The sequence below is a fragment of the Giraffa tippelskirchi genome, chromosome 10 (genome assembly GCF_054371585.1).
Source record: "Giraffa tippelskirchi isolate mGirTip1 chromosome 10, T2T-mGirTip1v1.2.pri, whole genome shotgun sequence".
NCBI classification, from domain to species: Eukaryota; Metazoa; Chordata; class Mammalia; order Artiodactyla; family Giraffidae; genus Giraffa; species Giraffa tippelskirchi.
In genome coordinates this window covers 35,685,177-35,701,723 of record NC_137284.1, presented here as the reverse complement: position 1 = coordinate 35,701,723, position 16,547 = coordinate 35,685,177, and the positions used below count along the sequence as shown (strand labels likewise).

The 16,547-nt window shown below is 40.9% G+C and overlaps 1 protein-coding gene across 12 annotated transcripts in view; it reads left to right on the top strand.

Moving 5' to 3' along the window:
• The window catches only part of DLG2 (discs large MAGUK scaffold protein 2), a 2,308,738-nt gene that overhangs the window by 1,825,409 nt on the left and 466,782 nt on the right, over positions 1–16,547 (top strand). For all 12 annotated transcript variants that reach the window (XM_081536923.1, XM_081536915.1, XM_081536921.1 and 9 more), the window contains one exon: positions 5,835–5,903. In XM_081536923.1, coding sequence (XP_081393049.1) covers positions 5,835–5,903 — 69 coding nt within the window. The remainder of the gene's footprint in view (positions 1–5,834; positions 5,904–16,547) is intronic.

The window sequence follows — 16,547 nt, the reverse complement described above, 5'->3', positions numbered from 1 at the left end:
GCAATTTGATCTCTGGTTCCTCTGCCTTTTCTAAATCCAGCTTGAACATCTGGGAGTTCTTGGTTCATGTACTGTTGGAGCCTAGCTTGGAGAATTTTGAGCATTACTTTGCAAGTGTGTGTGATGAGTGCAATTGTGCGGTAGTTTGAGCATTCTTTGGCATTGCTTTTCTTTGGGATTGGAATGAAAACTGACCTTTTCCAGTCCTGTGGCCACTGCTGAGTTTTCCACATTTGCTGTCATATTGAGTGCAGCACTTTCACAGCATCATCTTTCAGGACTTGAAGTAGCTGAGCTGGAATTCCATCACCTCCACTAGCTTTGTTCGTAGTGATGCTTCCTAAGGCCCACTTGACTTCACACTCCAGGATATCTGGCTCTAGGTGAGTGATCACACCATCATGGTTATCTGGGTCATGAGATCTTTTTTGTATCATTCTGCTGTGTATTCTTGCCACCTCTTCTTAATATCTTCTGCTTCTGTTAGGTCCATACCATTTCTGTCCTTATTGAGCCCATCTTTGCATGAAATGTTCCCTTAATATCTCTAATTTTCTTGAAGAGATCTCTAGTCATTCCCATTCTGTTGTTTTCCTCTGTTTCTTTGTGCTGATCACTTAAGAAGACTTTCTTATCTCTCCTTGCTATTCTTTGGAACTCTGCATTCAAATGGGTGTATCTTTCTTTTTCTCATTTGTCTTTCATTTCTCTTCTTTTCTCAGCTATTTGTGAGGCCTCCTCAGACAACCATTTTGCTTTTTTGCATTTCTTTTTCTTGGGGACAGTCTTGATCCCTGCCTCCTGTACAATGTCACAAACCTCTGTCCATAGTTCATCAGGTACTCCGTCTATCAGATCTAATCCCTTAAATCTATTTCTCATTTCCACTGTATAACTGTAAGGGATTTCTTTTAGGTCATACATGAATGATCTAGTGGTTTTCCCTATTTTTTTCAATTTAAGTCTGAATTTGGCAATAAGGAGTTCATGATCTGAGCCACAGTCTGCTCCTGGTCTTGTTTTTGCTGACTCTATAGAGCTTCTCCATCTTTGGCTGCAAAGAATATAATCAATCTGATTTCAGTATTGACCAACTGGTGATGTACATGTGTAGAGTCATCTCTTGTGTGGCTGGAAGATGGTGTTTGCTATGACCAGTGTGTTCTCTTGACAAAACTCTATTAGCCTTTGCCCTGCTTCATTTTGTACTCCAAGGCCAACCTTGCCTGCTACTCCAGGTAGCTCTTCACCTCCTACTTTTGCATTCCAGTTCCGTATGATGAAAAAGACATCTTTTTTTGGTGTTAGCTCTACAAGGTCTTGTAGGTCATTCTACAACTGTTCAACTTCAGCTTCTTCAGCATAAGTGTTTGGGGCATAGACTTGGATTACTGTGATATTAAATGGTTTGCCCTGTAAATGAACTGAGATCATTCTTTTGTTTTTCAGATTGCACCCAAATACTGCATTTCAGACTCTTTGTTGACTATGAGGGCTACTCCATTTCTTCTAAGGGATTCTTGCCCACAGTAGTGGATGTAATGGTCATCTGCATTAAATTCACCCACTCTGGTCCATTTTAGTTCATTGATTCCTAAAATTTCAATGTTCACTCTTGCCATCTCCCGTTTGAACACTTCCAATTTACCTTGATTCATGTACCCAATATTCCAGGTTCCTATACAGTATTGTTCTTTACAGCATCAGGCTTTCCTTTTACCACCAGACACATCCACAACTGGGCAATGTTTCTGCTTTAGCCCAGCTCTTAATTCTTTATGGAGCTGTTTCTCCATTCTTCCCTAGTAGCATATTGGACACCTACCAACTTGGGGGTCTCATTTCCAGTGTCATATCTTTTTACTTTTTCATTATTTTTATGGGGTCCTCAATGCAAGAATACCAAAGTGGTTTGTCACTCCTTTCTCCAGTGGACCACATTTTGTCTGGCCCTGCCCTTCAGCCACAGTAAGTTTGATTTAGGTTCCATTCATTTTTGCTTTTATTTTTATTGCCTCAGGAGACTAGCCTTAAGAAACATTGCTACAATGTAGTCAGAGAATGTTTTATCTGATTTCTTACAGTTTTATAGATCCAGTCTTACATTCAGGTCTTTAATCTGTTTGGGGTTTACTTTTGTATATGATATTAGAGGATACTCTAAATTTTCTTTACATGTAACTGTCCAGTTTACCCAGAACCACTTATTGAAGAGACTCTTTTCTATGTTTGTGTTCTTCCCTCCTTTGTTGTAGATTAACTTTGACCATAAGTCCATGGGTTTATTTCTGGGCTTTCTATTCTGTTCCATTGATCCATATGTCTGTTTTTGTTCCAATATTGTATGTTTTTACTACTGTAGCTTTGTAGTGTTGTCTACAGTCTAGGAGAGTTAGTTTTTTCTTTTTCTTCAGGATTGCTTTGGCAATTCTAGGTCTTTTGTGGTTCCATATAAATTTTAGGGTATTTTGCTAAGGATCACATTGAATCTATAGTTTGCTATGGGTAGTTTGGTCATTTTAACAATATGAATTTCTCTGAATCATCTTCAGTTTGCTTTATCAGTGCTTTTTAGTTTTCAGCATGTAAGTCTCAATTCCTTGGTCAGCTTCGTTCCTAAGTTGTTTTGTTTGTTTTTTTTTTTACTTTACCTTTCTGGTATTTATTATTAGTAGAAAGAAATGCAACTGATTTCTCTGTGTTACCTTTGTACTTGCAACTTTACTGAATTCATTGATGAGCTCTGGTAGTTTTTGGTGGCATCTTTACGATTTTCGCTTCCCTGATGGCTCAGAGGTTAAAGCGTCTGCCTGCAATGCGGGAGACCTGGGTTCGATCCCTGGGTTGGGAAGATCCCCTGGAGAAGGAAATGGCAGCCCACTCCAGTATTCTTGCCTGGAAAATCCCATGGACAGAGGAGCCTGGTGGGCTACAGTCCACGGGGTCGCAGAGAGTCGGACACGACTGAGCGACTTCACTTACGATTTTCTCTATACGGCATCATCTGCATATAATGACAGTTTTCCTTCTTCTCATCTTATTGTTGTGGCTGATTTCTATTAATTTTATAATGTTATTATTACATTTTAATTTTATATTGCTCATCGAAGTTAGGGTATACTCACAAATCTATACCTTGTGGCATTGATTTTATGGCTAACTGAAGTGATCTAAATAATTATGCTTATTTAGTATGAAACATCTCAAAGTAGACACTCTGCTAAATCATGTTGGTTTATTTAATAAATACTTATGTAGCTTTTACCATGTAACAGGCACTGTTCTAAAAACTATGTTTATTGAATCCTTATAACTACCCTATGAGGAATGTACTATTACAGACAACTTTAAGGAGCTCAGTCAAGGTCACAGTAGTCTATATGACAGAGCTGGGATTCGAACTCAGGCAGTCTGGCTACGTGGTCTGGCTCTTGAATGCTGCGCTTCCTTTCAGTCAGTCAGTCAAAACACGTTTAGTGACGTAAGTGTTCCTCAGCACTGTGAGGGATGTCAGGAAACAAAGGACACAAGCCTTCATTTGAAGAAAAACATTCTCCAGATTTTAGCTGTTGTCACACATTCTGCTCCCTCAACCTCAGATAAATATTACCCATGTCACAATTAAATACTCATCAAAGAGAGATAGCTCTTCTCACTCATGATGATGAAAGTTTTGGATAAAAATCTGCAAGCTGTATAGCTTGGTTCTCTGTGACAGGGGCAGTGTATTCAGAGTATGTGCTAAGAAGTCTTAGAATAGTATGAAGATGCCTCATGTTCTACAAATATTTTACTCGTTTCACTCTACATATATATATTTACATGAAAGTATGCACACCTTCAATAACCTATCAATAACCTCAGATATGCGGATGACACCACCCTTATGGCAGAAAGTGAAGAAGAACTAAAGAGCCTCTTGATGAAAGTGAAAGAGGAGAGTGAAAAAGTTGGCTTAAAGCTCAATGTTCAGACAACTAAGATCATGGCATCTGGTCCCATCACTTCATGGGAAATAGATGGGGAAACAGTGGAAACAGTGTCAGACTTTATTTTTTGGGGGCTCCAAAATCACTGCTGATGGTGATTGCAGCCATGAAATTAAAAGACGCTTATTCCTTGGAAGGAAGCTTATGGCCAACCTAGATAGCATATTTAAAAGCAGAGACATTACTTTGCCAACAAAAGTCCGTCTAGTCAAGGCTATGGTTTTTCCAGTAGTCATGTATGGATGTGAGAGTTGGACGGTGAAGAAAGCTGAGTGCCACAGAATTGATGCTTTTGAACTGTGGTGTTGGAGAAGACTCTTGAGAGTCCCTTGGACTGCAAGGAGATCCAATCAATCCATCCTAAAAGAGATCAATCCTGGGTATTCATTGGAAGGACTGATGTTGAAGTTGAAACTCCGATACTTTGGCCACCTCATGCGAAGAGTTGACTCATTGGAAAAGACCCTAATGCTGGGTAGGATTGGGGGCAGGAGGAGAAGGGGTCGACAGAGGATGAGATGGTTAGATGACATCACCAACTCGATGGACATGGGTTTGGGTAGACTCTGGGAGTTGGTGATGGACAGGGAGGCCTGGCGTGCTGCAATTCATGGGGTCGCAAAGAGTCGGACACGACTGAGCGACTGAACTGAACTGATGCACACCTTCATACACAATATGTATAATGTATACATAAGTAATGTTACAAATAAATTTTAAATACTACAAACTAAAATTACATATTGAAATACATTTTGTCGATACTCTGACATAAAGGAAACCTCACAGTGCATTCCTTTTTGCTCTTAGATTGTAACTGTGCATCTCTGTATCTAACTGAAGAGTATTCTTAGATGGCAAGGCAAAAATCTTTAAAACCAAAAAATTGTTACCATCTGGAAAGGATATAATATGATAGTTAAGAAGAAAGGCACTAGTGTCAGGCTAGTTGCCGCTTCAAGCTCAGGTATTTACCACACAACTTTGGGCAAGTTTCTAAGCCTCCCTGTACTTTAATTTCCTCATCTGTCGAATGGGACAGTACATACCTCACAGAGTTGTAAGAAATAAAGGATGTAAAAGATATATTTAGAAAAGTAACTCAGGCAATAGGTGCTCAATAAATGTTAGATACTATAATGTCTACTGCAACTACTTATCTATAAATCAGTCTTACCTTATTATCATGCAACCAAAATAAATATGAAATTACATTAAATTCTAACATCAATATGCAACTGGAGACCCCATTTTTCAAGCTTTTATTTTTATTTTTTTATTTTTATTTTTTATAAATTTATTTATTTTAGTTGGGGGCTAATTACTTTACAATATTGTAATAGTTTTTGCCATACAAGCTTTTATATTCACTCAATAGCTGAATTAAATTTGCAATAACAAAAATAATAAACTATTAAACAAATTTTTACTAATTAAATACTACTCCAATTTTCAAATTTGCTGTTTAAAATTCTATTAGAAAAAAATGCATTTTTTAGAAATATATCACATCATAATGAAATTTGTTTTTATGCTCTACATTGTCTATTCCAAGGGGAAAATAACTACCTCTTCCAAATGTTTCTTTTCACAGTTACCCTTCATTTAAAGCTTGCTTTTTGAACAAAATATGTTGTTGACATCAAATGAGAAAGAAAAATTAACCCTTTACCCGGTAGAGTGTTTTATTTTGGTGAATGATTCTATTTATGAGCAAAGAACAGTTGTTTAGTCTCTCCTGTGTTTCTTCTAAGATCTCTTTTTTTTGACAACAGGACTGATTATAATGTGCAAAGATACTTTAAATGAATGACCTGTGTTTGTTTTGTCTTTCTTTTCTTGCAGTCATTCCCAACACAGCACTGCAACCCGCCAGCCTTCAGTGACTCTCCAACGGGCCATCTCCCTGGAAGGGTAAGACAAGAATAATACAGAGTCTTCTTTTAAACCAAACTATGCACCGTCGTCACTTTGAGCATGAATGCCTCTTTCTTTCCTTCCTCCCACCCTCCCTCCCCACTTTGCTCCCATTTTTTCCTTTCTGTTAGCAAATATCTCTAATGCTTTTGTTATATGCCAACCACTGAGCAAAGTACTACAATAAGTGAGAACTCTTTTCTTCCTTCAGAGGGATCATTACCTATTAAGAGTGACAGAAATATAGACAGCTACCTGTATATGGTATAAGCATCACACAGGACATACATATGAGGGATTAAGGAAGGATCCAGAAAGGATATTTGACTGAGAATGGGTAACAAAGAGGGAGGCGGAAACAGGTCAGGATGGTTTCAGAGAAGACCTAACTCGCAAGTTAATTATTGGCCTAACAGACATTTAAAGGAAGGGTACTCACTTTCTCCTGAAGAGCACATGAAAAACGATTAACATCTGTGAGGTGAGGTGTCCAAAGGCCACTGAAGTGATTGAGTTCTGTGGCACAGGGTGTGCAAGGCAGATGATGGGAGTGGCAATGTTGGCTGGCCAGGCTTACATATAGAGGACTTAGTATTTTGTATTTCTAAATTCCCACATCAGATGGAAGCTGAAGGGGCTAAGAAAAAGGGGCTAATATTTTCCTCCACTTGCTTTATAATCATGACTGGTTTAATTGAGAACCTTTAACTGGTTACTGTATAAAAATGAAATCATTTTATTTTTCCAATATCTGTTACCATCTATGCTTTGTTCAACCCTATTTCCCAGTGACAAGTAGGCTTCTTTAATGGCATTTTAGTTCAAACTTCTAACTGCATTAGTTCTCTCCATTTTAAAATCTCGTGTTTTAGTCAAACCTCTCTTTCCAACATAATTAAGACTTGGGGTCCACCAAAGTGCTCTGGAGTTGATAGAAGGGTGATCTGCTCTCTTTCATACCACCCTCTAGATCTTCCTTTCTCTTAGATTACTTCTCTGGTAGTTACGAGTTTCAAAAAATGGAAAAATGGTATTTCTTATAAGTATAGCTCATTCACTTTGCTGTACAGTAGAAACTAACAACATTGTAAAACAACTATACTCCAATAATAAAAAAAAAATTTTAAATAATATGTCATTTAATGTACAGCCCTCTGTCTCAAAAAAAAAACTTATATAACTGTGTCTTGACTGCTAATGGGTACTTCAACTCTCAGAGCTTTCTGAGATGCTACCCTCATTTGGCTCAAATAAAATTTTCCAAGTCTTTTTTAAAATATGAGAAATAGCATTTTCTTACTGTTCTCCTGTAGCTGTCCCCTTTCTGTTAGTGATCACTGGTGATGTAGCCCCCTAGAACCTCAGTTATCTTCAAACTCCCCAGAAGCAGCACACTGTAGTCTTCTGACGCATTCACCACTTTGCCCAAGCAGCGTCAGTGCCTCCTCAAAAGCACCTGGTCACCCTTTCTCATCTGTCCTCAGCAGCTTCAAATGCGAGGCTTGCAGACATGAGCAGCACCCATCTTTTCTACCCTTCAGGTGGAACTTACCTTGGGTTAGTCCTTGCTGCCTTTCTCCTTGCCCAACTTTCTCATCTTCTCCACATCAGCAAAGTCCATAAGTGGACATAGACTTGGGAGGGAGATGTTGACCTTCCTTCCTGGAAAAACATAAATTTTAGAAACACTTTTTTATGGGGTGCCCTTTCTTACCTCTAGCTAACAAAAAAATCCACTGAATCTCCCCAAACCCATAGGAACATGAGTGAAAGGAATGTGACCTCTATAAGACCAACTGCCTTCGCGTTGAAAAGATACCTCCTTCTCCTCCTAGTCCTCTGCCTCTATTTTTGATGGTAAAGAACATCAAACCATTCTACCTCCTCTATTAAAAAAGAAGAAAAAACTGAGCTAGGAGGGGTGAGGGATCACAATAGCGCAATAGGAACATGTGGAGGTCACCTCTCTCCACAAGTACATTGGGAATGGGACAGTTCTCACAGAGCATGTGCTGAACACTAGCAGAGGACCGCAGACACGTAAAAGAATAAGAAAATCCCCATGCAGCCAGGAAGGACAAAAGAAAGCAAAGAGGAAAGGGGAAGGGAGCTGCACCCCTGTGGGGGTGCTGAAGGAGAGGTTCCTGAGCCTGGGGAACCTCCTCTTCCTGGTGGGGAGATCAGCTGGGCCAGAAGGGGAGCTTCAGGGGCTCAGAGGAGAGCGCAGCAACCAGGCAGGACAGAGAAAGACCTGCATGGACGGACTGTGTCACAGCCCTGCGCCTCCCAGCCTGAGATTCGTGTGTGCTGGTGTGGATGGAGGCTGGGTGCTGGAACCCGGGGTTTGGAGGGTGGACACAGGGAGAGGACTGCTGTCAGCTGCAAAGAGACAGCCTGAAGGGACGAAGAGACGGGCGTAAGGGGCTCCACAACTGGGCATGTTTGTGGAAGAAGCCCGGGCCGCCATTGCCGCCCCCTTCCCCACACGCCTGCCCCACCCTCCCCGGGCGCTCGGAGGGGCTCCGGCCTGAGCAGGCTGGCGTGCCCCGCCTGTCACCCCCTCCTGCACCTCTGCAGGCCAGTGTGAGCACCCCCAGTCCTGCCTCCAGTCCCAGCCCCACCCCTGTGTGTGCTCCAGGACAACCTCAAGAGCAGACAGTGGCGGAAGGCCCACATGCAGGGTGGAGCTGAAACCACAGCCGAGCCCCAGGGCCTGTGCAACTAGGGAAGGAGGGCTGAGATCTCTCCTCGCGGCTGTGGGGACCTTGGACCTACACCTATCCACCCCCCCACTGCCCCCAGCACCACCTCCGCTGTCTTGGTAAACTCAGCCCCTGCTGAACATACGAATGAACAAGAGCTCGCACCACTGAGAGGAGCCTAGCTTTAGCATCTGTGGGCTTTGTGGGCACACACAGGTAGAGATTGGGCCAGGCCACAGTCTGAGCTGCCTCCATAGCTCCCAGGGCAGTCCTGCACACTCACTGCAGTCCTGGGACCTGACTTCAGTGAATCTAAGCTGATAGCCTGGTGAAAACAATGCCTGAGAAAAGCCAATCGCCACCATTCCTACGGTTAAGGTGGGGCTGACAGGTCCAGCAGCGGCGTAGTGTATGAGCCCGCACAGCGGGTGAAAACTGACACAACAGAGCACACTCACAGGTGAACCGCTCTAGAGGAGGAAACCTCAGCGACTTCTCTCCCAGCGGTTGTGCTTCAACCCCATCTGCTGCACATCGCAGATCAGAAACTCAGCTCAGAAACAGATCTCGGGGTCCCTGCTCCAACCACTAGGGAGCAGACCCTGTCCCTGACAGGCCAATGACAACCACAGAGCAAGGGGGGGGCCCCCGCTCAGTATCCAGTGCAGGCTCAGGTCACCTCACCATCAGCCACACCTTCTATCAAGGGAATAACGCCCAGCATACACGGAGGAAAGAGGTGGCAGACATCCATATTAAAACAGCCCTACCAGCAAAAATGGCTCAGATAGTAAAAACTGTGCCTGCAATGCAGGAGACCCAGGTTTGAGCCCTGGGTTGGGAAGATCCCCTGGAGAAGGAAATGGCAACCCATTTCAGTACTCTTGCCTGGAGAATCCCATAGACAGAGGAGCCTGGCAGGCTATACAGTCCATGGGGTCGCAAGCGTCAGACATGACTGAGTGACTTAACACTTTGACTTCACCAGCAAAAAAATATTAAGCCCATACAAGCTACACAGGGACATTCCCACATAAAAGTAGCAGCCTGAGGGTCAGGCATTGGGAGCAAAAACCCTCAGAGCATTTGGCTTTGAAGGCAGGTGGGTCCTGAGTGTGGGAGCACCACAGGGCTGAGAGAAGCAGAGACTCTTGGAGGGCACACACAAGGTTTCACATGTACGGGGACCCAGCACAAGTAATACCTCTATAGGAATGCAAATAAACTCAAGGTGGTTTAAAGACCTAAATGTAAGATGGGATACTGTAAAACTCCTAGAGGAAAACATAGGCAGAACACTGACACAAATCGCAGCAATATCTTTTTTGATCCATCCCCTAGAATAATGAAAATGAAAACAAAAATAAACTAAACTTAAAAGCTTTTCACATCAAAGGAAGCCATCAAGACAAAAAGACAACCCACAGAATGGGAGAAAATATTTGCAAATGATGTGACCAACAAGGGATTAATCTCCAATATATATAAACAGCTTATGCATCTCAATATCAACAAACAACCCAATCAAAAAATGGAGAGAAAATCTATTAATAAATAGACATTTCTCCAAATAAAATGTACAGAAAGCCAAAAAGCCCATGAAAAAAAATGCTAAACATCACTAATTATTAGAGAAATGCACATCAACACTACAATGAGGTGTCACCCCACACCAATCAGAATGGCCATCATCAAAAAATCCACAAACAATAAATGCTGGAGAGAGTATGGAGAAAAGGGAACTCTCCTACACTTTTGTGGGAATATAAATTGACAACCATTATGGAGAACAGTATGCAGGGTGCCTAAAAAACTAACTATATAACTACCATATGATCCAGCAATCCCACTGCTGGGCATATATCCAGAGAAAACCATAATTCGAAAAGACACACACACCTCAGTGTTCACTGCAGCACTACAATAGCCAAGACATGGAAGCAACCTAAATGTCCATCGACGGAGGAATGGATAAAGAAGATGAGGTCACATATATAACACACACGCATATATATATAACGGAATATAACTCAGCCATAAAAAAGAATGAAATAGTGCCATTTGCAGCAATATGGATAGACCTAGAGATTATCATAATAAGTAAGTCAGAGGAAGACAAGTATCATATAATATTGCTTATATACGGAATCTAGTAAAAAAAAATATACAAATGAACTTATTTATGAAGCAGAAACTGACTCACGGATCTAGAAATCAAACTTATGTTTACCACAAGGGGAACATGGGAGGAAGTAATAAATTAGCAGATTGGGATTAACGTGTACATACTACTACATATAAAATAGATAACTAATAAGGACCTCCTGTATAGCACAGGGAAGTTCACTCAATATTCTGTAATAACCTATATGGGAAGAGAATCTGAAAAAGAATATATATATAACTGTTTCACTTTACACCTAAAATTAACACAACATTGTAAATTAACTATACTCCAATAAAATTAAAAAAAAAAACAGAGATAGTAGTGGTTCACTAAATAGAAACTTAATCTGAAAGAACCAAGTAACTTTTCTTAATAATAAACTACTATATTCATTGTGACATTTGTTCTATTTCATTTTTTTTAAAAAGACACAAATTCTCAATCAATACTTCATAGCCTTTGGTTCTATAATAATACACAAGATGGTCTAGAATATGGATCCTCACTAGACTCCCAGCGTTTAAATTCAGGCTAAGGAATTCACTAGCCATGTGATAGCAAGTTACTTGGTTTCTTTGTGCCTCGGTTTCCTAATATGTAAAGTGGAAATACTGATGATATTTCCTTATCGAGTTCTTTTAAGAATTAAAGTTACATATCTGTATAATTTTTTAGATTAGTACTAGCATTATATGTGTGTTTGCTATAGTAGTTGTTGCTGTTATTGTTATACACAATATAAATCAATAAGTCATGAGAGTTTCTCACCTATATCAAATAAGGCTTTATTAAAAGTCAGTCACTGGTATCTTTGCCATATTCTGGAGAGGTATATTTCTATATACATAATAATCATTTGTGGAAGCAATTCAAACCACTGTTTGAGCTTGCCTCATTGCTAAGTTAATATTTATACTAAAAATACCTTAATTACCAAGATTATATTTATATGCTTATTGAACAAGGAAAGAACAACCTAAGCTTTTTCTACTTATCAGCTTCTTCTCAGCTCCAAAAGAAGAATTTAGGACCAGAATAAGAAATGCTCTTACATTACTGGTATACATATCTTAAAAAGTAAAGCAAAGAGACTACTTAAACACATGAGAGGAATTAGTCTTTGCAGTCTGTGAGTATTCTCCAACTGGACTTGAGAACATCTGTCAGTCAGAACCTGCAGTGCAAGTTTGTGCAGGCTTGTGATTGTACCTCTGTACTACTCTCCTTCTAGAAAGTACCATGCTTTAGAAAACCCCTTCCACAAAACTCAGTTGGTTATCACATCCTCCAAAGAACTATGATTGGTTTTGAATTCTACAGGTTAAATTTGATATGTGGAAAGGACCAAGGAAAGACATCCAGAGTTAACAAAGGGATGGGACAGAATTTTATCAAGCACACACTGACAGGATTAGGATTCTTTGGTTTGAAGAAGAAAGCTTCATCAGGTGCTTAATGAGATCATATTCAAAATGTGTAATTTATTGGGAATAAAAATAGTATAAATCCATTGTATTTCTTCAAGGGAAAAGAAAAGAAATGAACATTCATTGAGTGCTTATTAGGTGCCAGGCTATCTATCCATCCATCCTTCCAGCCATCTACCTATCTTATCTGATTTTATTTCCATAATGGTCTTATGAAACAGCCATCTTTTTTTCTAAAAAAATGATCCTCAGAGACATTAAGTAATTTTCCCAAAGACCCTCACATAGAAAATAGCAAACCTAGATTTGAAATCTAATTTGGCTTCACTGTACAACTCCATTTCCTATAATGTGGCATGAAAAAGGGTTTATTGAGTTGGAAATCAGTGGCCATACCATTTATAAGCTACATTCAGACTAAGCTGGACATAATGAAGAATTTCCTAGGATAAAAAATGATGAAGAAGTAGAACTGACTCTAAGCCTAGAAGTCTAAGTAGAATGAATAGCCCATCATCTGGCATGGCACTGGAGGCCACGTGCAGGCCAAGGTGTTATTTGTGGTAGAGGCGAGGGTGTTGGGGCTGAGCTTACCACTGGCCTCCACCTCACCCTCCTTGTTCCTTAAACAGACCTCCTTCAGCAGTGCGCAGGGTGGCTATGTTCCACGGTTTAGTCCTTACACACAGAAGCCTCCTTCAAGCTATGCTAAACAATGGCATTTCCTGCTAGAGCTGTTTCCAAACCTTTTCTTTCTTTCTTCTTGTTCACAAAAGCTTATTAGCAGCTGCCAATCAGCATTCTTTAGCATTTTGCACTGTTTTCCACTTAAGTGAAATGACCTCTGTGATAAATGTAATCGCTAACGCTAATCCTCTATCAAGATGAAGTCAAAAAATGTGCAGGCCTTACCCTGATGTCGTAACAGAGTGACCCCCATTTCTCAAAAACAGTAAATGGCATCCTCGACTATGTCCCATTGTTTCAACTGGTATAAAGTGGTTTGTTTCTATCTAGTTAATAATGCACTATGATAAATATTCTGTTCTCTGCAATCATGGAAAAAAACTGACTCTGGAATCAAAGAAGTAGTTTTTGAATCCTGACCTTTCTGCCATCTACTGTTAATCTTAAACAGGACACATCCCATCTATAAGCATGAACTTCCTATTCAGCCAAAGGGAGAAAAGCATAGGACTCACCACCTTTCTGTAATAAGTACTAGTTGGGGCTTCAGCTCAGTGGTTAAGAACCCACCTGCAATGCAGAAGACGCAAGTTCATCCCCTGGGTCAGGAAGATCCCCTGGAGAAGCAAATGGCAACCCACTCCAGTATTCTTGCTGGAGAATTCCATGTAAAGAGGAGCCTGGGAGGCTACAGTCCATGGGGTCGCAAAGAGTCGGACACAACTGAGCAACTAAACAACAGCAGCAAAGTACTAGTTGAATATATGCTTCATCCAAGGGTTCTGAGAAAACATAACTCATTTTTAAAGCCTGGATTAGTTTGAAGACCTATGTTGAACGCTTATTATTAAATACATATATATATGTACCTATGTATGTAAAACATTTCTTGATATAAAATATTTGAGACAGAATTAACCTTGCATTGCTGGAATATTTAGAAGGCGACACCTTAGTAATTCTCTCCAAAGCCCAGAACACTAAAATTTATGCTATATGTGCCCTGCTGACCATCAAATACATAGATAATGTGGCATAAGGTCATTGTCACCTAGTGGGAGAGGTATTTTACATTTTGTGTAGGTCATTGGGCCTTTAGCAGTTCCCATTAAGGTGTAATACTGCTGAAAGTAGGTAATCAGCTGAAATTGGAAATTTCATTATTTGAAAACTCGCCTTCCTGATGCCTTCATGAAAAAGCAACTACATTGGATATTTATAAAAATGAGTATACTTTAAAAGGCCATATGTTTATGTATTTTTCACCTAAGTCGCTACTACTTGACACAAGATAAGTGGAAATATTTCAGATTCCCAGTTAATTTGATTCATAGAGACAACAGAACTATCTCATTGAGCCTCTTCATAGAGTTACTGTGGTTTCTTAAATTGATATCTGAATCATCTATAGCTATGCCAGACATAATGAGGCAGAATAACATCCCCATTAACAGTATGAGCGCCTTGCTCCGGGTTCAAGTTGACAAACGCAGCCCACATCTTAATCTCTTCTTCCTCCTGAGACCTCATTAAAAAGAAGCTAATGGAATTTAAAAAAGGGGCGAGAGGACAGTCCCATAACTATAAAGGAAATGAGAGGAGGCATCAAAGGCCAGAAGATTTCTGCACACTTCTGCATGACCTAAAGCAGATGGAAGGGTAGTGTGGAAGAGACAGGGCGAGGCAGCCCCTGTCTTAGATCACTTACAGAAGAAGGGCATGTGCTATGGCTCCAGGGCACCTCGCCCGTGGTAGTCTATGTGACTGCTGTTTCCGGGCGATGTGTTTCCAGGCCTGCCTTCCACAAAACTGCCCTCCACAGTGAAGCTGCCCTGTAGAGAGGAGCCCACAGTGCAGAGGGAAGAGGATCTGCCTAACAGAGCCCAGGAAACTCGGAGACTGCAGAATAGTGACAACAGATGGCACTGAGAGCAGAGCCTGAGAATAGGATGATGTGATAAGATGCCCCCACTCAGCAGGCACACCCCTGCATACAGAGCAGCTGCCAGGCGAGTCCGTACCACCAGTCAGGAAATGAACTCTCTGCTCTAAAGAAATAGGATGACTCTCCTGAGGAACGTAAGTAAGCTAGTTTGAATGGTGCCCCCACACCAAAGCCCTGCTCTGTGCGCTAGTTGGGGCTTCCCAGGTGGCTCAGTGGTATAGAATCCTTCAGCCAATGCAGGAGCCACGGGTTCCATCCCTGGGTCAGAAATATCCTCTGGAGAAGGAAATGGCAGCCTACTCCAGTATTCTTGCCTGGAAAGTCCCATGCAGAGAGGAGACTGGCGGGCTATGGTCCCTGGGTTTGCAAAGAGTTGGACACAACTGAGTGACTGATGGTGTGTGTGTGTGTGTGCGCGTGCGCACACACACGCACACATATGCTAATTAGGGAGAAAGTTTCAGGTTTGCTCCTCTAACCTGAAGTTTTTCAGTAAAAAAGCTTTGCCCTTACGTGCAACACTCTCTGAAGCCTTTCTACCACTTTGTTCTTAAATGTGAATAGGCAACCACGGGTTACCAAATATTTTAACAAACCTACCAAGGGACAGAAACAGGATTAAAACACACATAACAAAGACTATCCCAGAGATAACTCTGGAAAAAAACAGAACTGAATGAAATGAAGCTGACCCTTGAACAATGTGAATTCAAACTGTGCAGGTCCACTAATATGTGGATATTTTTCAATAATAAATGCTCTAGTACTGTACTACCCACAGGTGGTTGGATCCAAAGATGTGGGGTAAACTCAGATATGGAGGGCTAAGCATAAATTATACTCAGATATACCCCCACCCTTTGTTCAAGGGTCAGCTGCTCTAGTATAAGCATATGTTTAGCAATAGGGAGATAACCACTAGAATTAAAACTGAAATGGTAAAAAGTGATTGCCTTTGAGAAGCCAGGTAGGTTTCTCATGAGAGGTAACACAAATTGTGTTTTGAAGAATGTATTTGAAACTAGACAGGGGTTAAAAAGAAAAGAAAATCATGTGCAAAAAACCCTGAAAGTATTTTCCTAATACTGCAAAGACTAAGAAGTATCTTCAGCTATTCAAATACTTCCTTTTGTCCAGTAGAGGGCATACACTATTTTATCTTACCTTCAAAAATCATTTTAGCAACAATAGAGGCAGAATTTTCTAGAAACTAGCATTTTCACATCAATAAAATAGCTGCTGTGAAAAGTGTTGACCACCCTCTATGAATCGAAGGAATCTATATGGAGTGGATAATCTGTCTAATTGACCTCAATCAAAAAATTTCTCCCAAATCCAGATATCAGTAAGCCCAAGGAGAACCAGTAACTGGTCTTGCCTATAAACAAATGCATCTAAGGGACCCATCATCTCGGGTTAACTGGTCTATGGTGCTATCATTGTCATTCTTGCTCAGTGGAACAGGCCTGTCTCTGTAAGGATAACCATACACCTCTGTTTGGCGCAAGAGTGTTTCTCTCCGCACTCTTCAGACCACGACAGGCTCTTGAGACCATGCGTTGGTGGGGCCAGGGAGCCTCTGTTGTTCCCACATTAGGCCTGAACAGTTGGCCTTTCCAAGGAACACTCTGTGAACAGGACCTCGACTGGAATCATTTGCCCTTTTGTTCTCTAGCCAGCTCCTTTTACCTTAATGGGAGACGCTCTTTTACA